Raw genomic sequence first — 16,386 nt, 5'->3', positions numbered from 1 at the left:
TTCATCTATAAAGGGTGAAGGTTTGAGGATTATGGGAATATGAACATAAAAGTAAAGCTTTCCCAGGAAACCCCAATAGAGAACTTTAGAAGGTGAGATGGTTCAAGGTGTAAAGGTGCTCGCCACCAAGACTGATGACCTGAGTTGGGTCCCCACAACTCAGAACTGGCTCCAGCAAGTTGTTCTGACTTCCATGTGCACCTCCCCACATGCACACCAAATAAACAAACAAATAAATGCAAACAAACATTTTCAAAACGTAGTATTCTTTTCTTTATTCTTTTTTTCCAGATAGTTGTGCTACATAGGACATAAGAGCCCCAAACTTGCTGTGATCTTGCCCTCTAGTGTGATACTGACTTGACTCAATTTGCTTACTATGATAATCTCAGGATGTATGGTTTTCCTGTAAATGACTTTTTTTTCCCCCTGAGACTGTCTCATATAGTACAGTCTGGCCTTGAACTTGCTATATATCTGAGGATGACATTGAACTTTTGATCCTTTTGCCTCTGTTTCCCGAATTTCAAGATCACGGGCATGTACATCTACACCAAGTTTATGTGATTGTGAGGTGCTGGGAATTGAACCCAGGACTTCTTGCAAGCTAGGGAAGGACTCTACCAACTAAGCTGCACCCCCTAGTCCCTTGATGACATTTAATTAGCAGTCTTCTGATAGCCAGTGACATTGAACATTTTTTCCTGTTTACTGGTCATTTGTACTTTATATTTTGAGTACTGGATGTTTAATTTTATGCCATCCTGTTTGTCAGTTGTTGGCATAATGAATGAATAGAGCCCTTTTTCAGAAAGTCCTTGCCTATGCCTATATTTTGAAGTCTCCCCCACAACACAACCTTCTCTTGTAGTAGTTTCAGGGTTTAAGTCATACATTAGTTGTTTTTTCTTTTCTTTAATCTATTTTAAGTTGATCTTCATAAAGGGTGAGAAATAGGGATCTGCTTTCGTTTTTATACTCCTACCAGTTTTCCCAACACCATGTGTTGAAAGAGATAGAGCTAGAAGGGTCAAGACTTCAGACTGTCTTTGGTTACCTAGTAAATTTCCAGCTAACTTGGACTACCTGAGACTCTGTTCAAAAAAATAATAATTATAAAGTAAATAAAATCAAGACAAGATAAAACACAAATACTAATAAGAACCACACGATACTCATATTTTAAAATAAAAGAGAAAAGAATATGAAGAATATTGAAAACAAATAATAAACCAATATTTCCACACCCCAAATTAATCACTGATGTTTAATGTGACTTGTGGTTTACTACAAATTATGTAGTGAATAACATACTACCACAGACTGAGCACATTATAAAGAAAAAAGTTTGTTTTAGTTACAGTTAAAGTTTAAGTTAGAGGAACTACATTTGGGGCCTTATGCTGGCAGAGTCCCAAGGCTCCACAGGCCATCATAATGGTGAGCAAGACAGCTGAACTGGCTTTTACAGCAACCTCCTGAAAAAAAAAAAAAAAAAAAAACCACTTAATCCAAAAACCCATTAGTCCATTAATTGCATAAGTGGTTTAATCCATTTATGAGAGTAGATAATTAATCTCCTCTTAAAGATCCCACCAAGTCTCATCTTTTAATCTCATAACAAGGACTAAATTTCGACATGAGTTTCATAAGGAGAAAAACCTTCCTCCAACTGTACCAATTACTTTTACTATAGAACTGATGATCACAGATGGAGCTGATTCCAGCTGGATGCAAGCCTTTCAGAAATCAGTCTCCTTACATGCTCTCAAGAGATAATTACTCTGAAGCCTGGGAATGTGCTCAGTGAGCAGAGTGCTTGCCGAGCATGCAAGAAACCCTGGGTTCAGTCTTTGGCACTACATAAAATTGGGCTTGAGGGGTGGAGGCAGGAAGATCAGAGGTTCAAAGGTCATCTTTAACTATGTACTGAGTTCTAGGGTACCCTGGGATATACTGGATCATAGACTGTCTCAGCAGGAAAAAAAAAAGATAATCACTCTTATCATATGTGTATATGAGTGTTCAGGTGTGCATGTGTGTATGTGTGTGTATAGGACAGAGGACACCATTGGGTATTTTTTCTCTGGTACTGCTCACCTTAGTTTTTTAAAATTACATTTTGTTTCTTTGTTTATTGTGTTTGTGTGCACATGTGCATAGCATGGTGCATATGTGGAGTTCAGAGACAACTTGCTGGAGTCAGTTCTTTCTATTGTGTGGGTCCCAGGGATGGAATTCAGGATATCAGGCTTGGCAGCAGGCATTACCTGCTGAACCAGCAACACTTTGTTTTATGAGACACTGTTCCTCACTGGTCTGGAACTCATCAAGTAGGCTATTCTCACTAGGAATCCACTTTACCACAATGTTGAGGTTTTAAGTGTGTTCCATCATGTCCAGCTTTTCAAAAATGGGTTCTGTGCTGGGCAGTGGTGGCACACACCTGTAATCCCAACACTCAGGAGGCAGAGGCAGGTGGATCTCTGTAAGTTCGAGGCCAGCCTGGTCTACAGAGCTAGTCCAGGACAGGCTCCAAAGCTACAGAGAAACCCTGTCTCGGAAAAAAAAAGAATAAAAATGGGTTCTGTATGGAGAGATGGCTCAGGGATGAGGAGCACTGGCTGCTTTTCTGGAGGACCTGGGTTCAATACCCAGCACCCATATGGCAGCTCACAGCTGTCTGTAGCACCAGTTCCAGAGGACCTGGCACCCTCACACAGACATACACACAGGCAAAACACAAATGCCCATAAAAATAAGTAAGTCTTATAAAAAGTAGATTCTGTGGCATTCAAACTCAGATCCTTGGTTAGTGAACTCAGGTCTTCATGCATGGAAGGCAATTCTTTTCCAATGAGTCATCTACCCAGCCTGGTAATCACTCTTGGTCAGGAGCCAGCTGGTCATGTTGGTACTCCCCTCTAAACTCAGCACTCAGGAGGCTGAGGTATAAGGATTGAAAGTTCAAGATCAGTCTGGGTTACATACTGAGTTTTGGGTCAATGTGGAATGTATAGAAAAATTTCTCAATTATGATGATAATGATGATGTTAGTGCTAAGTGGGGCAGAGCTCAGTGGTAGAATTCTTGGAGCTCTGGGCTTGGTCCTTAGCATTGTGAAAAAGTAAGAAGCTGGGCATAACAGTAGTGTGTTCCTGTAACCCCAGCAATCGAGAGGTGAAGGCAGGAGGATCAGGAGTTCAAGACCAGCCTGGGCTACATTGAGAGTTCAAGACCTGCTGTAGTTACATAAGACTTTGTCTCAAAAAACAAAACAAAATAATAATAATAGTAATGATATGTCAGTAACATTTCCATGTGTCTTTTAACATGACTATATGTGCATAAATAACATATACTTTTGGCATATGTGGAACATTTGCATATGTGACACCATGCTGTTCTATTCTGAAGCTAAATTTGGAGTCAAACTGCTTGGGTTTCAATTCGGTCTGCTAAGGATCTGTCTCTTTGCAGGGTGATGAAAATGTCTAAAATTATCCATGATAGTTTCACATTTCTTTGAATACACTAAATTCACTTTACAAGAGCAAATCATATAATATACAAATTATATCTTAACAAAAGTATTATAAAATAGATACAGGTGTTTAGATCCCCCAAACCCACATAAATGCTAGGTGCATGGTGGCCCAGATGTAATTTCAGCCCCAGAAGGCAGACATGGTATTCTCAGGGCATGCTGGCTAGTCTGACCATCCATATCAGTGAGCTCCAGGTTTGACTGAGAGCCCCTGCTTCAGTGAATAAGAGCAAGGGACATCAAGGATGATTCCTGCATCAACCTCAGGTCTTCACAAGCATGTGTACACATATGCGCCCTCTTCCCAAAACAGGCATACGTGTAAATACACACACACACACACACACACACACACACACACACACACACACCACTGAAAAGGGAAAGAATAGACACCAATGAAAAATGGTATGTGAAAAAAATCCTAGTTGTGCAATGTGTAAGTCTTGGGTCCTTGGTCTGAGTATTTGAAAAGCTTCCTTTGCCCCTATGTTCTTGACTATAAAATAAGACAATCACAGTATCTCTGTCGCTTGTTTGTGATGCTAGTCAATGAGTAAGAACACTTAGGACAAAGTGAGGGAGTAGGGCTGACATGACAGTGCTCAAGACACATGGACATTGAATACAGTTGCTGTCTTAGTTAGGGTTTCTATTGCTGTGAAGAAAAACCATGACCACAGCAACTCTTCAAAAGGGAAACATTTAATTGGGGCCGGTTTACAGTTTCAGAGGTTTAGTTCATTATCGTCATCATGGGACATGGTGGCATGCAGGCAGACATTGTGCTGGAGAAGGAGCTACATCTTGATCCACAGGCAGCAGAAAGTGAACTGAGTGTCACACTAAGCAAAGCTTGAGCAAAGGAGACTATGGTGGTATTTTATTTGTACTGAAATGTGATTTTCATTGTATGTTAATAAATAAAGTTGCCCGGGGGTCAGGGCTATTAGAGCCATAGCAAGAGTGTGGTGGTGGTGGTGGTGGCGGTGGTGGCGGCGGCGGCGGCGGCGGCGGCGGCAGCGGCGGCGCATGCCTTTAATCCCAGCACTTGGTAGAAGAGCTAGGTAGATCTCTGTGTGTTCAGGGATACAGCCAGCATTGGAGACATACGCCTTTAAGACCTGGAGGGCGGTACTTACAGGCAGTGACAAGGCAGTCATGTGTTTGGGTTTACAACCAATGAGAAGGCAGAACAGAAAGACTATTTAAAGAGAGACACACAGGAAGTAGCTCTCTTTCAGGAAGCTAGGAGCACTGCAGGAGGTAAGATTTTAGCTCTGAGCTCTGACCTCTCGGCTTTCTCTTTTACATTGGTTCTGTGTTTTTTATTTTAATAAGACAGTTGATTACATCTACATCAGACCTCAAAGCTCACCCCTACAGTGACACACCTCCTCCAACAAGACCATGCCTACTCCAGCGAAGCCATACCTCCTAATAGTGTCACTCCCTATGAGCTTATAGGGCCAGTTACATTCAAACCACCACAGTCGCATTGTGATTTAGGGTTTTCGCTGTACTGATTCAATGTCCCTGATGATATATCTGGACTACTTACCTCTAGTGGCTCAATAATATTCATTTACAAAGGGTCTTTGTCCCTTTTTCTATTGATGGACATTGTCTAGGCTTCTTTTTCTGCTGTGATAAAAATACTCTTGACAAAAGCAACTCAAGGGTGAGTTTTGTTTCTGGCTCATAGTTGAGAGGTACAGTCCATCATGGCAGTGAAGTCACAACAGCAGGAGTTTGAGATAGTTTGAGATTGCATCCATACCCAAGAAGCAAAGAACAGGTCTAATGAGATGGCTCAGTGTATAAGAGTGGCTTGTGGCCAAGCCTGACAGCCTGAGTTCAAGCCCCAGGAGTTACATGGTAAAAGTGAGAACCTACTCAGAGAGAAATGACTCCTACAAATTGTCCTCTGACATGCTCTATGGAGTGTATGCACACATGCATACAGGCATGTGAACACATACAAAATAAACAAAAATGTAATAATTTTTTTATTAAAAAGAGGCAGAGGGGACTAGGGATATAGCTCAGCAGCATAGTGCTTACCTAACATGCATGAGGCCCCAGTTTCGATCCTTAGCACTGAGAAAAATAAAGAGTTGAAGCAGACAGCAACAAATACCTGTTACTCAGCTCACTTCCTTCTTCTAATACAGTCCAGCCTAGAGAAAAAGGCGCCATTCACAGAGTCATGACACAATCTATCTAATGCCTTAAGGACAGTCTCGGAGGCTAACCTTAATCCAGAGAGTCCCTTGCAGGTGTGCCTGGAGGCTTAACTCTTAGATGATTCTAGATCCCATCAAGTTGACAATATTAACCATCACAGATAGCGGCCCATTAAAAATGTGTTATTATAATACCAATAATATTGTTACTAAACACCATCAAATGCATACCCTCGGGCACCTGTATTTGTAGGGTATGTTTTGAGAGAAGTTCTCTTGTAGCTGACTATGACCTGCCTCCATCTCTGATGTGTTGAGATTATGGGCATATGCCGCCATGGCTGGGGTGATATAGTAATATATTTGGTTCACCTAAGTGAATTTGGAGACAGATAACATGAATCACACAAGTTTATACACATGGAGACAAAGATTCAGTAACAAATGCTGAGATGGAGGATTCAGTAAAATAGAAAAACCCAGAGGAGCGTGTTGTCATGGAAACAAAGAGAGAAACATGCCTTATCAATTTTGCAGTGGCCTCATGAAGGCATAGTCACACTGATGTGCTGTGACTACTCTCCTATCTGTATTTACTTCGTTGCTTTTGTATTAAATCTCACACTTTGGGGACAAGTGAGATCACTCTGTCAATAATGGCTCTTGCTGAACAAACCTGGCAAAATGAGTTTGATTCAAAGAACCTCCATGGTGGAAAGAAAGAACTGACCAAACAGTCATTTTCTGACCTCCACATGTGTGCTGTGGCACCCTGACCCCCACACATATGTCATGCATGGCCACAAAATAATAAGAAAATAGTGGTTAAGAAACAATGACTGCTCTTCCAGGGGACCTGAGTTTGGTTCTTGGCATCCATGTGGCAGCTCATAACCATCTGTTAAGATGCAATGTCTTCATCTGACCTCTGTGAGAACCTGGCACACAAACGGTAAATAGACACACATGCAGGCAAAATACTCATACACACAACAAAAATGAAAAAGAACTATACTTTTATGGATTTTCTCCCAGATTTATCTTAATTTGCCAGTCTGATGATCTCCTTTGGCTAGACCCCTTCGAATGGATAAAACTGAAACTGTTAGGAGCTTGTGCTGTGAGTTGTAAATCGTCTTCTAGAAAGTCTTTTTCTGTTTGTACACTCACTTGAAAGAGCTAACTTTTTGCTCGAGCCCTCATTAATGCTGGACATTTCTACTGACAGTGAAAAGCTAGCATGGGTCAGATACTGCACACCACACCAACATTTTTTTTTTTCAAATTTGAAAAGGAAGGGCAAATTTTTCTCAGTGCTGGGGATAGAGCAGAGGGCTTTGTATGTGCTAGGCAAGCACTCTACTACTGAGATCTACAGATCTGCCTCAAGCCCAGACCAGTGTGTGTGTGTATGTGTGTGTGTGTGTGTGTGTGTGTGTGTGTGTGTGTGTGTTCATTTGAGACATACACACATGCTCATTCATGGAGTTGCTTATAGAGGTTAGGAGCTGATGTGGGATGTCATCCTCAATCAAACTACATTTTATTCCTTGAGACAGGGTCTCTCACTAACCTGGAGCTAGACTGGCAGGCCAACTATTCTCCAGCATCCTCTTGTCTCCTTCTCATACCCACAGCATTGGAGTTAGAGCCACTGCCATAGCTAACAGCATCTGTAAACCTGACACACACCGGGAAGAGGGACCTCAGCTGAAAAATTGCTCAGATCGGATCACTCTCTGGCCATGTCTGTAAGGCATTTTCTTAATTTCTAATATATATGCCTCAGCTGTATAAAAATGTAGCTGGTCAGGCAGTGGTGGCGCACGCCTTTTAATCCCAGCACTCGGGAGGCAGAAGCAGGCGGAGCTCTGTGAGTTCGAGGCCAGCCTGGGCTACAAAGTGAGTTCCAGGAAAGGCGCAAAACTACACAAAGAAACTGTGTCTCGAAAAAAACAAAACAAAGCAAAAAGCCAAAACAAAACCCAAAATGTAGCTGAAGATGGCCATGGTGGCACATGCCTTTACTAGTACTCCAGAGGCAGAGGCAAGTGCACCTCTACGAATTCAAGGTCAGCCTGGTCTGCAAAGTGAGTTCCAGGACAGCCCAGACTACAGAATGAGACAAAATTAAAAAATAAATAATTATTAAAGAATGGTATATGAGTAAGTTAGAGGGAGTATGCTGGATGTTTTTATGTCAACTTGACACAAGCTAAAGTCATCTCAAACAAGGGAACCTCAATTAAGAAAATGCCTCCTAAGATTGGGCTGTAGGCAAGCTTGCAGGGCATTTTCTTATTAGTGATTGATGGGGAGGGTCCAGCCCATTGTGGATAGTTGTGGATAGTGCCATCTCTGGGCTGGTGGTCCTGGGTTCTATAAGAAAGCAAGCTGAGCAACCCATGAGGAACAAGCCAATAAGCAGCACCCCTCCATGGCCTCTGCATCAGCTCCTGCCTCCAGGTTCCTGCCCTGTTTGAGTTCCTGTCCTGACTTCCTTTAATGATGAGCAGTGATGTGGAAGTGCAAGCCAAAAAAACCCTTTCCTTCCCAACTTGCTTTGGGTCATGGTGTTTCATCACAGCAGTAATCATCCTAATTAAGACAGGGAGCAAGCCAGCAAGCAGCTTTTCCTTATGGTTTCTGTTCAGGCTCCTGACTTGGTTTCCCTCCATGATGGACTGCAACCTGTAAGAAAATAAACCCTTTCCTCTCCAAGTTGCTTTCAGTTACAGTGGTTGTCACAGCAACAGACACACAACAAGTGTGCCTGGCTTTTTACATGGATGCTGGGGATGTGAACTGGGATTTTCAGGTTTACACAGCACACACTTTATCCCTGGGCCCTCTCATCAGACTCTGTACCAACGTTTTTTAATGCCTACAGACTGTATCATTGTATGGCTATTCATAATTTAGTCAGCTAAATATATTGTCTTTTTGGCTTTTAAATAAAAAACAATTGAGACAGTCTCATGCGGCCCAGGTTGCTCTTGAAACTTACTATGTAGCCCAGGATGACCTTTAATGTGTGAAATCCATGGAGTCAGCTTAAAGGGTGAAGGGATTTATCAGAGGGGAAACTCACTACAGCATGGGAGATTTATCATAGGGTCCTGGAAAGCTGAGGTACAGTCCAACTGTCTGTTCTGCCCCCAGACAGTCTGTACCATCCAGGTCCACGAGCAGGAGAAGAGAGAGTCTAGTGCATCTCAGGTTTTAAGGGTAGCCCCAGCCCAGGTACTTCAAAGTCATTGGTAGGTAGAACAGTTACCTGCTACACCTCTAGCTTCGGTGCTTCAAGGTCGTAGACAGAACAGTTACCAATACAGGCCTTGAACTCCTAATCCTTCTGGTTGCCCCCTCAGATCCTGAGATCACAGGCCTGTGACACCATGCTAGCTTACCCTTTTACTTTGGAAACATTCCTGAAAGGGTAATTGTTGAGTTATAAGTAGTAGCTTTAAAAAAAAAAAAAAAAAGCCGTGGATATTATTCAGTTAAATTACCCTCCAGGAAGGCTGCTCTCTTCCCACACATGAGAGAGACTATGTGCATAAAACAGTATGACTCTGTATGGAACATACGTTAAAATAAAAATGCCAACTATACCAATTTTGCACACCACACTAAATTTGAGGTCCAAAATGAGATATTTATGCCAGTTGTATTATCTACCTTGAGAGCTCCTGGGGATTATTTTCAACAGCACTGCATTGTCAATCAAAGCAGCGACATTACCAGCGGACAAAGACAGTTAACCTTTTAGATGTTTATTTGTATAACATGTATATTTGTGGGTACATGTTCATGTGCATGCACACGTGGAGGCCATAGGTTGCCATAAGTTTTCCTTTAGTGATCACCACCTTATTTCTCTTTAAATTTGTGTGTGTGTGTGTGTGTGTGTGTGTGTGTGTGTGTGTGTGTGTCCACAGAGGCAAGAAGTGGGGTTTGGATCCCCTGGAGCTGGAGTTACAGGTAGTTGTGAGCTGCTAGACATGAGTGCTGGGAATCAAACTCAGGTCCTCTGGAAGAACAAGTGCTTCCGATCACTGAGCCTTCTCTCCAGCCTTCTCCACCTTATTTTTTTGAGACAGGCTTTCTCGTTGAACCTGGAGCTCTCTGATTAGGCTAGACTAGCTGGTCAGACTAGGCTAGACACCTGTCTCTGCCCCCCACAAATTCTGGTAGAACATGCATGGCTGGACCCAGTGGCTTTTGTGTGGGTGCTGGGGATCTGAACTCAGGTCTTTGTTACCTCCAGAGCCCTAGGGTGGATTTCTGAATCTGAACTTCAAGCCATGAGTCATCTAGGGTGGGTAGGTGGAGGTTACAAGGCAAAACAAAAACTAAAACAACTCTAGTTTGAAAACAATTGTCAAGATGTCTCAAAAGCCAGAGGAATTTCCTTTTCATTAGATTCTCTTTGGAATCTGGCTGGCATTTCCCATTTTGCTACGGTCTGCGATGGATCAAAGCGAGTTCAGTTCTAGTTGAGCTAGGTCTTGTAAATGAGTTTATTTTTGTTTTGAAATAGGGTATCATTTAGTTCAGCCTGGCCTCAAATTCACTATATACTAGACTCACACTCCTGATCTGTGGGGCATTTACCCACCAACCCCACAGCTCCCCAGAGTTTTCTTGAGTGTGGGCAGCAGAAAATATTAGATAGAAGGATTTATAATGGAGAATCTTGCGGAGATAAACAGATAGAAAATAAAGGATAGCCTCAAGAGGGCCTGGAACCTATTCCAACGCCCCCGACTGTCTCTGCCCCAGGGTTTTTATAGAGACGCCAAAGGGTGGAGCAAAAGACCCCCTCCCCCAGCACAGCCAAGTGCACAGCATCTCAGACACCTGCACTCAGGCCCGTGGTCCTGATCATCCTCTATTCGGACCTGCTGGGTAAAGCCACGAGGAACCTGAAAACGGGCTTCCACACTGATCCTCTTGCCTCTTCCTTTCAAGTGCTCAAAAAAGGACTTAAAAGTATAAACCATTATGATGGGTGTTATTTTCTTTTTAGATGAAAAGTTATTGTATATACAAAATATTATCACTTCTAAAATTAGACTCTTTAGGTGGCTGATTTCTCAAAATTAGCGTAACAAACGTAGACTCTGGAGAGATGGTTAAGAGCCATCAGTTAAGAGCCCTTGCTGCCCTTGGAGAGGACCTCGGCTCAATTCACAGCACCCCATGGCAGATATCAACCCTCTGTAACTACAGCCCCAGGGGATCCGATGTCCTCTTCTGGCCTCCACAGGAACTAGGCACACACGAAGGCAAAGTTAGTTTAGTATACCAAAATCGATAAAATACTGCTTCTACTTCCCCAATCCCTTTTGCCCCACCCCCTTGTTTCTTTCCCCTCGGTTTCTCTTCTCTGTCCATTTACCCTGCTGTTTCCTTAACCTTCTCTTGGTCTCCTTTCTAGTTTCTTAGGCTTTACCCACAGGTAACTCCCACTTTATGTCCATCTGCACCTGAAGGAGAAACATGCGGTCTTTGTCTTTCCGAGTTTGGATCACCTCGCTCATTATACTTCCTAGGTCGAAGCTGCAGGCGTGAGACTCGAGAGTTTATGATGTCTACAGGAATAATTTGGGAGGGGCCGAGGAGGACAAAGTACTACTGTCCACCTGAGTCAGGGAGAAACGGCTTCCGGCGCCAGCGCATTGCCTCGCTAGCACAACCCTGCTTGTCACGCCCACTTGGGGGCGCGCCCGCACGGGATCCGCCAATCGTTTCCTTTGCGGAAAAAAAGGGGCGGGACGAGGCTAGCTCGCCCCTGACAGAGGTTCCCGGGCTGTGGAGGCGTGACTTCCGTCTGACTGGGGTTACTTCCGGCTCGGGGAAGGGGATTGCGGCCGACAGCGTTATCGGAGACGCAGAGGACGGCTGCTGTCCGCTCGCCGCGGCGATGCTGGGGGGCAGCTCCGGGGATGGCGAGCGCGACACCGACGACGATGCGGCGGGGGCGGTGGCCGCACCCCCTGCCATCGACTTCCCTGCAGAGGTCTCGGACCCCAAGTATGATGGTGAGACGGGGAAGGCTCGCGCCGTCCCAGGGCTCGCCGTCCACCTCGGGTCCTCAGCGCGAGTGGTCCCCAAGAGCCACCTGAGGCCCCAGGCCGCCTCGGGGCTCGAAACTCGGTCCAGAACTGTTGAGCACCGGGAGGCGGAGGGCGGGAGGGCGGGCCGTCAAGGGTTAGGTAAATATTTATTCCAGGAGCGGATGCGACCTGCCCGCTTGTGAGCGTTTATATTCCTTGCCCTCGGTTCTGCGCCACTTTCCAGAGGCCGCTTTTCACCTCCACGCCCTGGCGGCTTGTTATTCTTCATTCGCTGGGAGTAAGCCTTGTTCACTGCTAGGATGAGACCTGCTGTGCGGATATCATAACTAACGATTACTCCTATCGAGGCAGTGTGGGAACGCTCAAATTTTCTTGAGGCTTTTGATACATGTCAATCAAATTATGTAACATAAGGTGAGGGGGTCTTAAAAAACATCAATTCTATCTGGGTCAGAGTTCCACTATTTTACTGAAAGTGCAGTTGGTTGCTACCAGTTGCTTTGGCAGTTTCAAAAATGAAATTGTGAATACATTGAGTCGTGGTGCACACTTGTAATCCAAGCACTTGGAAAGTGGAGGCGGGAGGATCAGGAGTTGAAGGCCAGCCTGAGCTTCTTGAGTTCCAGACCAGTTTGAAGTATGTAAGACTGTGTCTCTACATAGCAACAACAACAACAAAAGAATGATTGCTGAAGGTCAATGACAGAGGGGTGTTTTAGGATGAATGAGATTCTGGGTTCGTCTTCCAGCATTCGAGGAGGTTTTAGCTGTATACTGTCCCATAGAATAATTACAAAGATTTACATATGCGATTGAGGCTTGAAATAAGTAGGTTGTAGTGGAGTTAGAGGTGTAAACCAAATTCACTGTTTGCCATTTTCATTCTTAAAAACTTCCTGTAATAGTTGACCACCAGGAGAAACAAAAACAGACCATGGTGGTAACTCAAGTAGTCTTTATAGAGGACAGTTTGTAAGATAACTTTTTAAATGGATGTGCAGATTTCCCCACACATCAAGTGGCATGTTATTGTAACTCAGGAGCAAAGAAAGTATATGTCATAGGAAAGGGCTCAGCTGTAAACATGCAAGTCCATCTTTTCTGTGACATGGTGATAAGAGTTTCTGCCAACCAAAGATTATTCTGGAAGGGAGTGATCTTGGACAAGCTCTGAAACTTTCTTTTTCTCCTCCTGTTAGTAATACTGTCCTGCTTACATATTGATGTTTCTTTTAAAGAAACTTAGAATGCCCAGACACAGTTAGTGTTTTTTTTTTTTAAATATATAAAGGTCTGTGGAACATGCAGTATCACTTTTTAGGTGTAAGGCCAGTAGTTAAATGACATTTCACAGGTAGTCTGAATGATTTGAAGAGCTCACTCTGACAGTTAATGGGAGAATCAGAAATTCAAAACCCTGATGTAACTTTAGCAGTTCATTGTAGAAATTCTCGTGTCAAACGTCAATCTTGGACTTAGTTACTTTAGGTGTTTTCTATGGTACAGCACTGTGTGTGTGAGTGAGTCTGTTCTCTAAGTCACCCATTTTCTCTCGGGCATCACCACTTTTTCAGAAGTATTTTGGATTCATCCTTCAATCTGCTTTACACACACACACACACACACACACACACACACACACACCCCACTTTTTTTTTTTAACTAGGGATTGAATGTAGAGTCTTGTACAAGCTAGTCAAGTGCTCTCCCACTGAGCTGCTCTCCCAGCCCTCTGTGGTTAAACTGCCTGTTGACTTCACTCTGAAGCCCAGTCTGAGCTTGCATTGAGCAGCTGGCATTAAAGGACCGTGCCACCAGGCCTGGCCTTGCTCTTAGCGCTGGGCTGTGTGGAGCATATTTTCCCGAGATTGACTCTAGTTATCTGTGCCTTGATTGTTTACCGACATCCTGCTTGGCAAACGCCTAGCACTCTTAATTCCGCTTGCACCTGCATCTGACTTCTTATTGCTTTTGAGAACTTGGAGTCATGTTCCATTTTAGTTTTGTTTCCTCATCTACTTGGGACTGAGACCAGGAAGTTGGACCGTTTTGGCCGTTCTTTTCCATTTAATTTGTCTGTTGTCTACTGGCCTTTTAAAAATTGTTTTTAATTGTGTATATGTGTGTGAATCTGTGTGGGTATGTGCATGTGGTGCAGATGCCTGAGGCGTGTGATCCTCCTGAAGGCGGGTCTAAGTCTCCTGATGTGGGTACTGGGAACCAAATCAGGGTCCTTTTGTTCTTAACTGCTGAGCCACCTTACTAGCCTGCATTGGCCTTTTAAAGGTTGCCATTTTCTTAAATTATTCTCTAGTATTTTATTAGCATTAGGGTTTCATGTATCCCAAGCTAGCCTCCAACTTGTTACATAGTCAAAGATGACCTTAAACTTTATGATCCTCTTGCCTCTATCTCCCTGTTGTGGGAATCACAGGCACTTAAGTGCGACTGCCTGGTTTTATGTGGTGCTGGGGGTTGAACCCAGGGCTTCATGTATGCTGGGGAGCACTCTATCAACTAAGTCAGAACCTCAGCCGTTTCTTAAGTTGTTTGTGTGTGGTTTTTTTTTGTTTGTTGTTTAGATTTTCAAGACAGGGTTTCTCCATGTGGACCTGGCAGTCTTGGAACTCACTTTGTAGACCAGACTGGCCTCAAACTCACAGAGATCTACCTGTCTCTGCCTCCCAAGTGCTGAGATTAAAGATGTACAGCACCACCACCAGGCCTCTTAAATTTTTAAAAATTGATTTGGTTATTTTTTTTCATATTCGAAAGTAGAATTGTTATATAGGCTGGTTGTGTCGCTCAGCGGTTAGAGCACATAACTATCATGTTTGCAGTGCTAATCACTCATCCCCACCCCACCCTAAAAAAAGATTCCCCCCCACCCCCCCAAAAAAAACTTTTCTCCTTGCAGAAAAGAGGAAATAAGTATAAAGAAGTCTGAAGGTCATGGTGGCACTAACCTGTCATCTGGCATTGGAGACAGAGGCAGGAGGACTGCTCTGAGCCACCCTGGTCCTCCATCTTTCAGCTTCAACTCAAATTCACCTCCAGAAAAATCTTACCTCTTTTTGTTGTTGTTTAAATGTCTATCTGTGTGTGGTTTGTATGTTTGTGCTTTCTTGTTCAAATGTGTGTGGGTACAGGTGTCTTCCTCATTGTGCTCCACACTTCACTGAAGTGTAGTCTCTCACGGAACCTGGAACTTGCAAATTTGGGTAGTCTGGCTAGCTAGCTTTCCACAGGATCCCCTCCCTATAGCCTATCAGCCGCACTGGGATTACAGGGGGGTGTTGCTACACCCGCTTGACTTTAATGTGGGTGCTGGGGATCCAGACTCTGGTCCTGACGCTCACACGGCACACACATATCCAGCAAGCCATCTCCCCAGCCCCAGAAACCCTTCCTTAACCCTACTCACCGGAACTACTCTTTGACCCCATTATTTCCCTTGAGTCACTTCATTTGTGTTGTGCTAATGAAAACTTGCTGCTTTGTCATTATGAGACACACTCACCAGTGATGTTTTTCCCTTTTCTTATTTTCAGAGTCGGATGTCCCAGCCGAACTCCAAGTGTTAAAAGAGCCCCTGCAGCAGCCCACGTTCCCCTTCGTAGTGGCAAACCAGCTACTGCTTGTCTCCTTGCTGGAACACTTGAGCCATGTGCATGAGCCAAACCCCCTTCATTCAAAACAGGTGTTTAAATGTGAGTAAACTAAATGGGTGTTGTTAAGTAAAGCTTATAAAAAGTACTGCCTTTAATGCTGTGTTTCTGAGAAGCAGCTGGTGTATAAAAATCGGGTGCAAAATACGTTAAATTCATTGCAACTTTCCTTTGTGTAATTCCTTGTAGATATAAAATTACATGTGATCCAATAAATTAAAAAATTGTTTTGCAGCAACAATATGATATTCATTTAATCCTTGAGGATCTGTTAGGCTCTGGTTGTTGAGCAGCTAAACCTCATTCTTTTTTTACTTTTTTGGAAGTACTGAGGATTACACCTGGGGCTTCACCTGTGTTAGGAAAGCATCAGTTCACATCTCTAGACCTGACCTAGGCTTTTTGTTTTTGATCGTTTTTTTTTTTTTTTTTTTTTTTTTTTTTTTGAGGTTGTTCATGTAAGTCCAGGCTAGCCTCAGACTCTGTGTATCAGAGGCTGATCTTGAAGTCCTCCCGCCTCTACCTCCCAAGTACAGACAGTGTGCTACCACAGCCACTTACATGGTGATCCCACCCAGGACTTTGTGTATGCAGGACAGACATTCTGCCGATGTCCCCAGACACTGCCTCAGCCCTGACCAGAGGGCTGCAGGGGCTCCATACCATGCTGTTGAAAATGTTGAATTTTGTTTTTCCTGTTTTAGGATATTTGTATTTTAGAAACATGAGCCCCAAAGTTTGCAGAATTATATGTTATGATTCTGGTTTGTTCTTTTGACTGAAATTAGCTTCTTTGTCTTCAGCTATAGATTCAGGACCCTTCTGCTGAGAAATCCTTCCCAAGTCTTAGAAAATGGCATGTTTTAGTTAGTAGTTAAGTGTATAATGCCGTTTAAATAAAC

The 16,386-nt window shown here is 43.6% G+C and overlaps 1 protein-coding gene across 3 annotated transcripts in view; it reads left to right on the top strand.

The window, feature by feature from the left end:
* Positions 1 to 11,501: 11,501 nt before the first annotated feature.
* Positions 11,502 to 16,386, top strand: part of Eif2ak1 (eukaryotic translation initiation factor 2 alpha kinase 1) — a 38,571-nt gene continuing 33,686 nt past the window's right edge. The window contains exons 1-2 of one of the 3 annotated variants that reach the window (XM_006982655.4): positions 11,502 to 11,780; positions 15,368 to 15,526. In XM_006982655.4, coding sequence (XP_006982717.3) covers positions 11,663 to 11,780; positions 15,368 to 15,526 — 277 coding nt within the window. In that variant the 5' untranslated portion in view covers positions 11,502 to 11,662. The remainder of the gene's footprint in view (positions 11,781 to 15,367; positions 15,527 to 16,386) is intronic. The other 2 variants (XM_076561139.1, XM_042267867.2) reach the window with 2 other exon arrangements.

This window comes from Peromyscus maniculatus, chromosome 23 (genome assembly GCF_049852395.1).
Source record: "Peromyscus maniculatus bairdii isolate BWxNUB_F1_BW_parent chromosome 23, HU_Pman_BW_mat_3.1, whole genome shotgun sequence".
NCBI lineage: Eukaryota > Metazoa > Chordata > Mammalia > Rodentia > Cricetidae > Peromyscus > Peromyscus maniculatus.
Note: the sequence above shows the minus strand (reverse complement) of the source record. Positions and strands in the feature narration are given on the sequence as shown.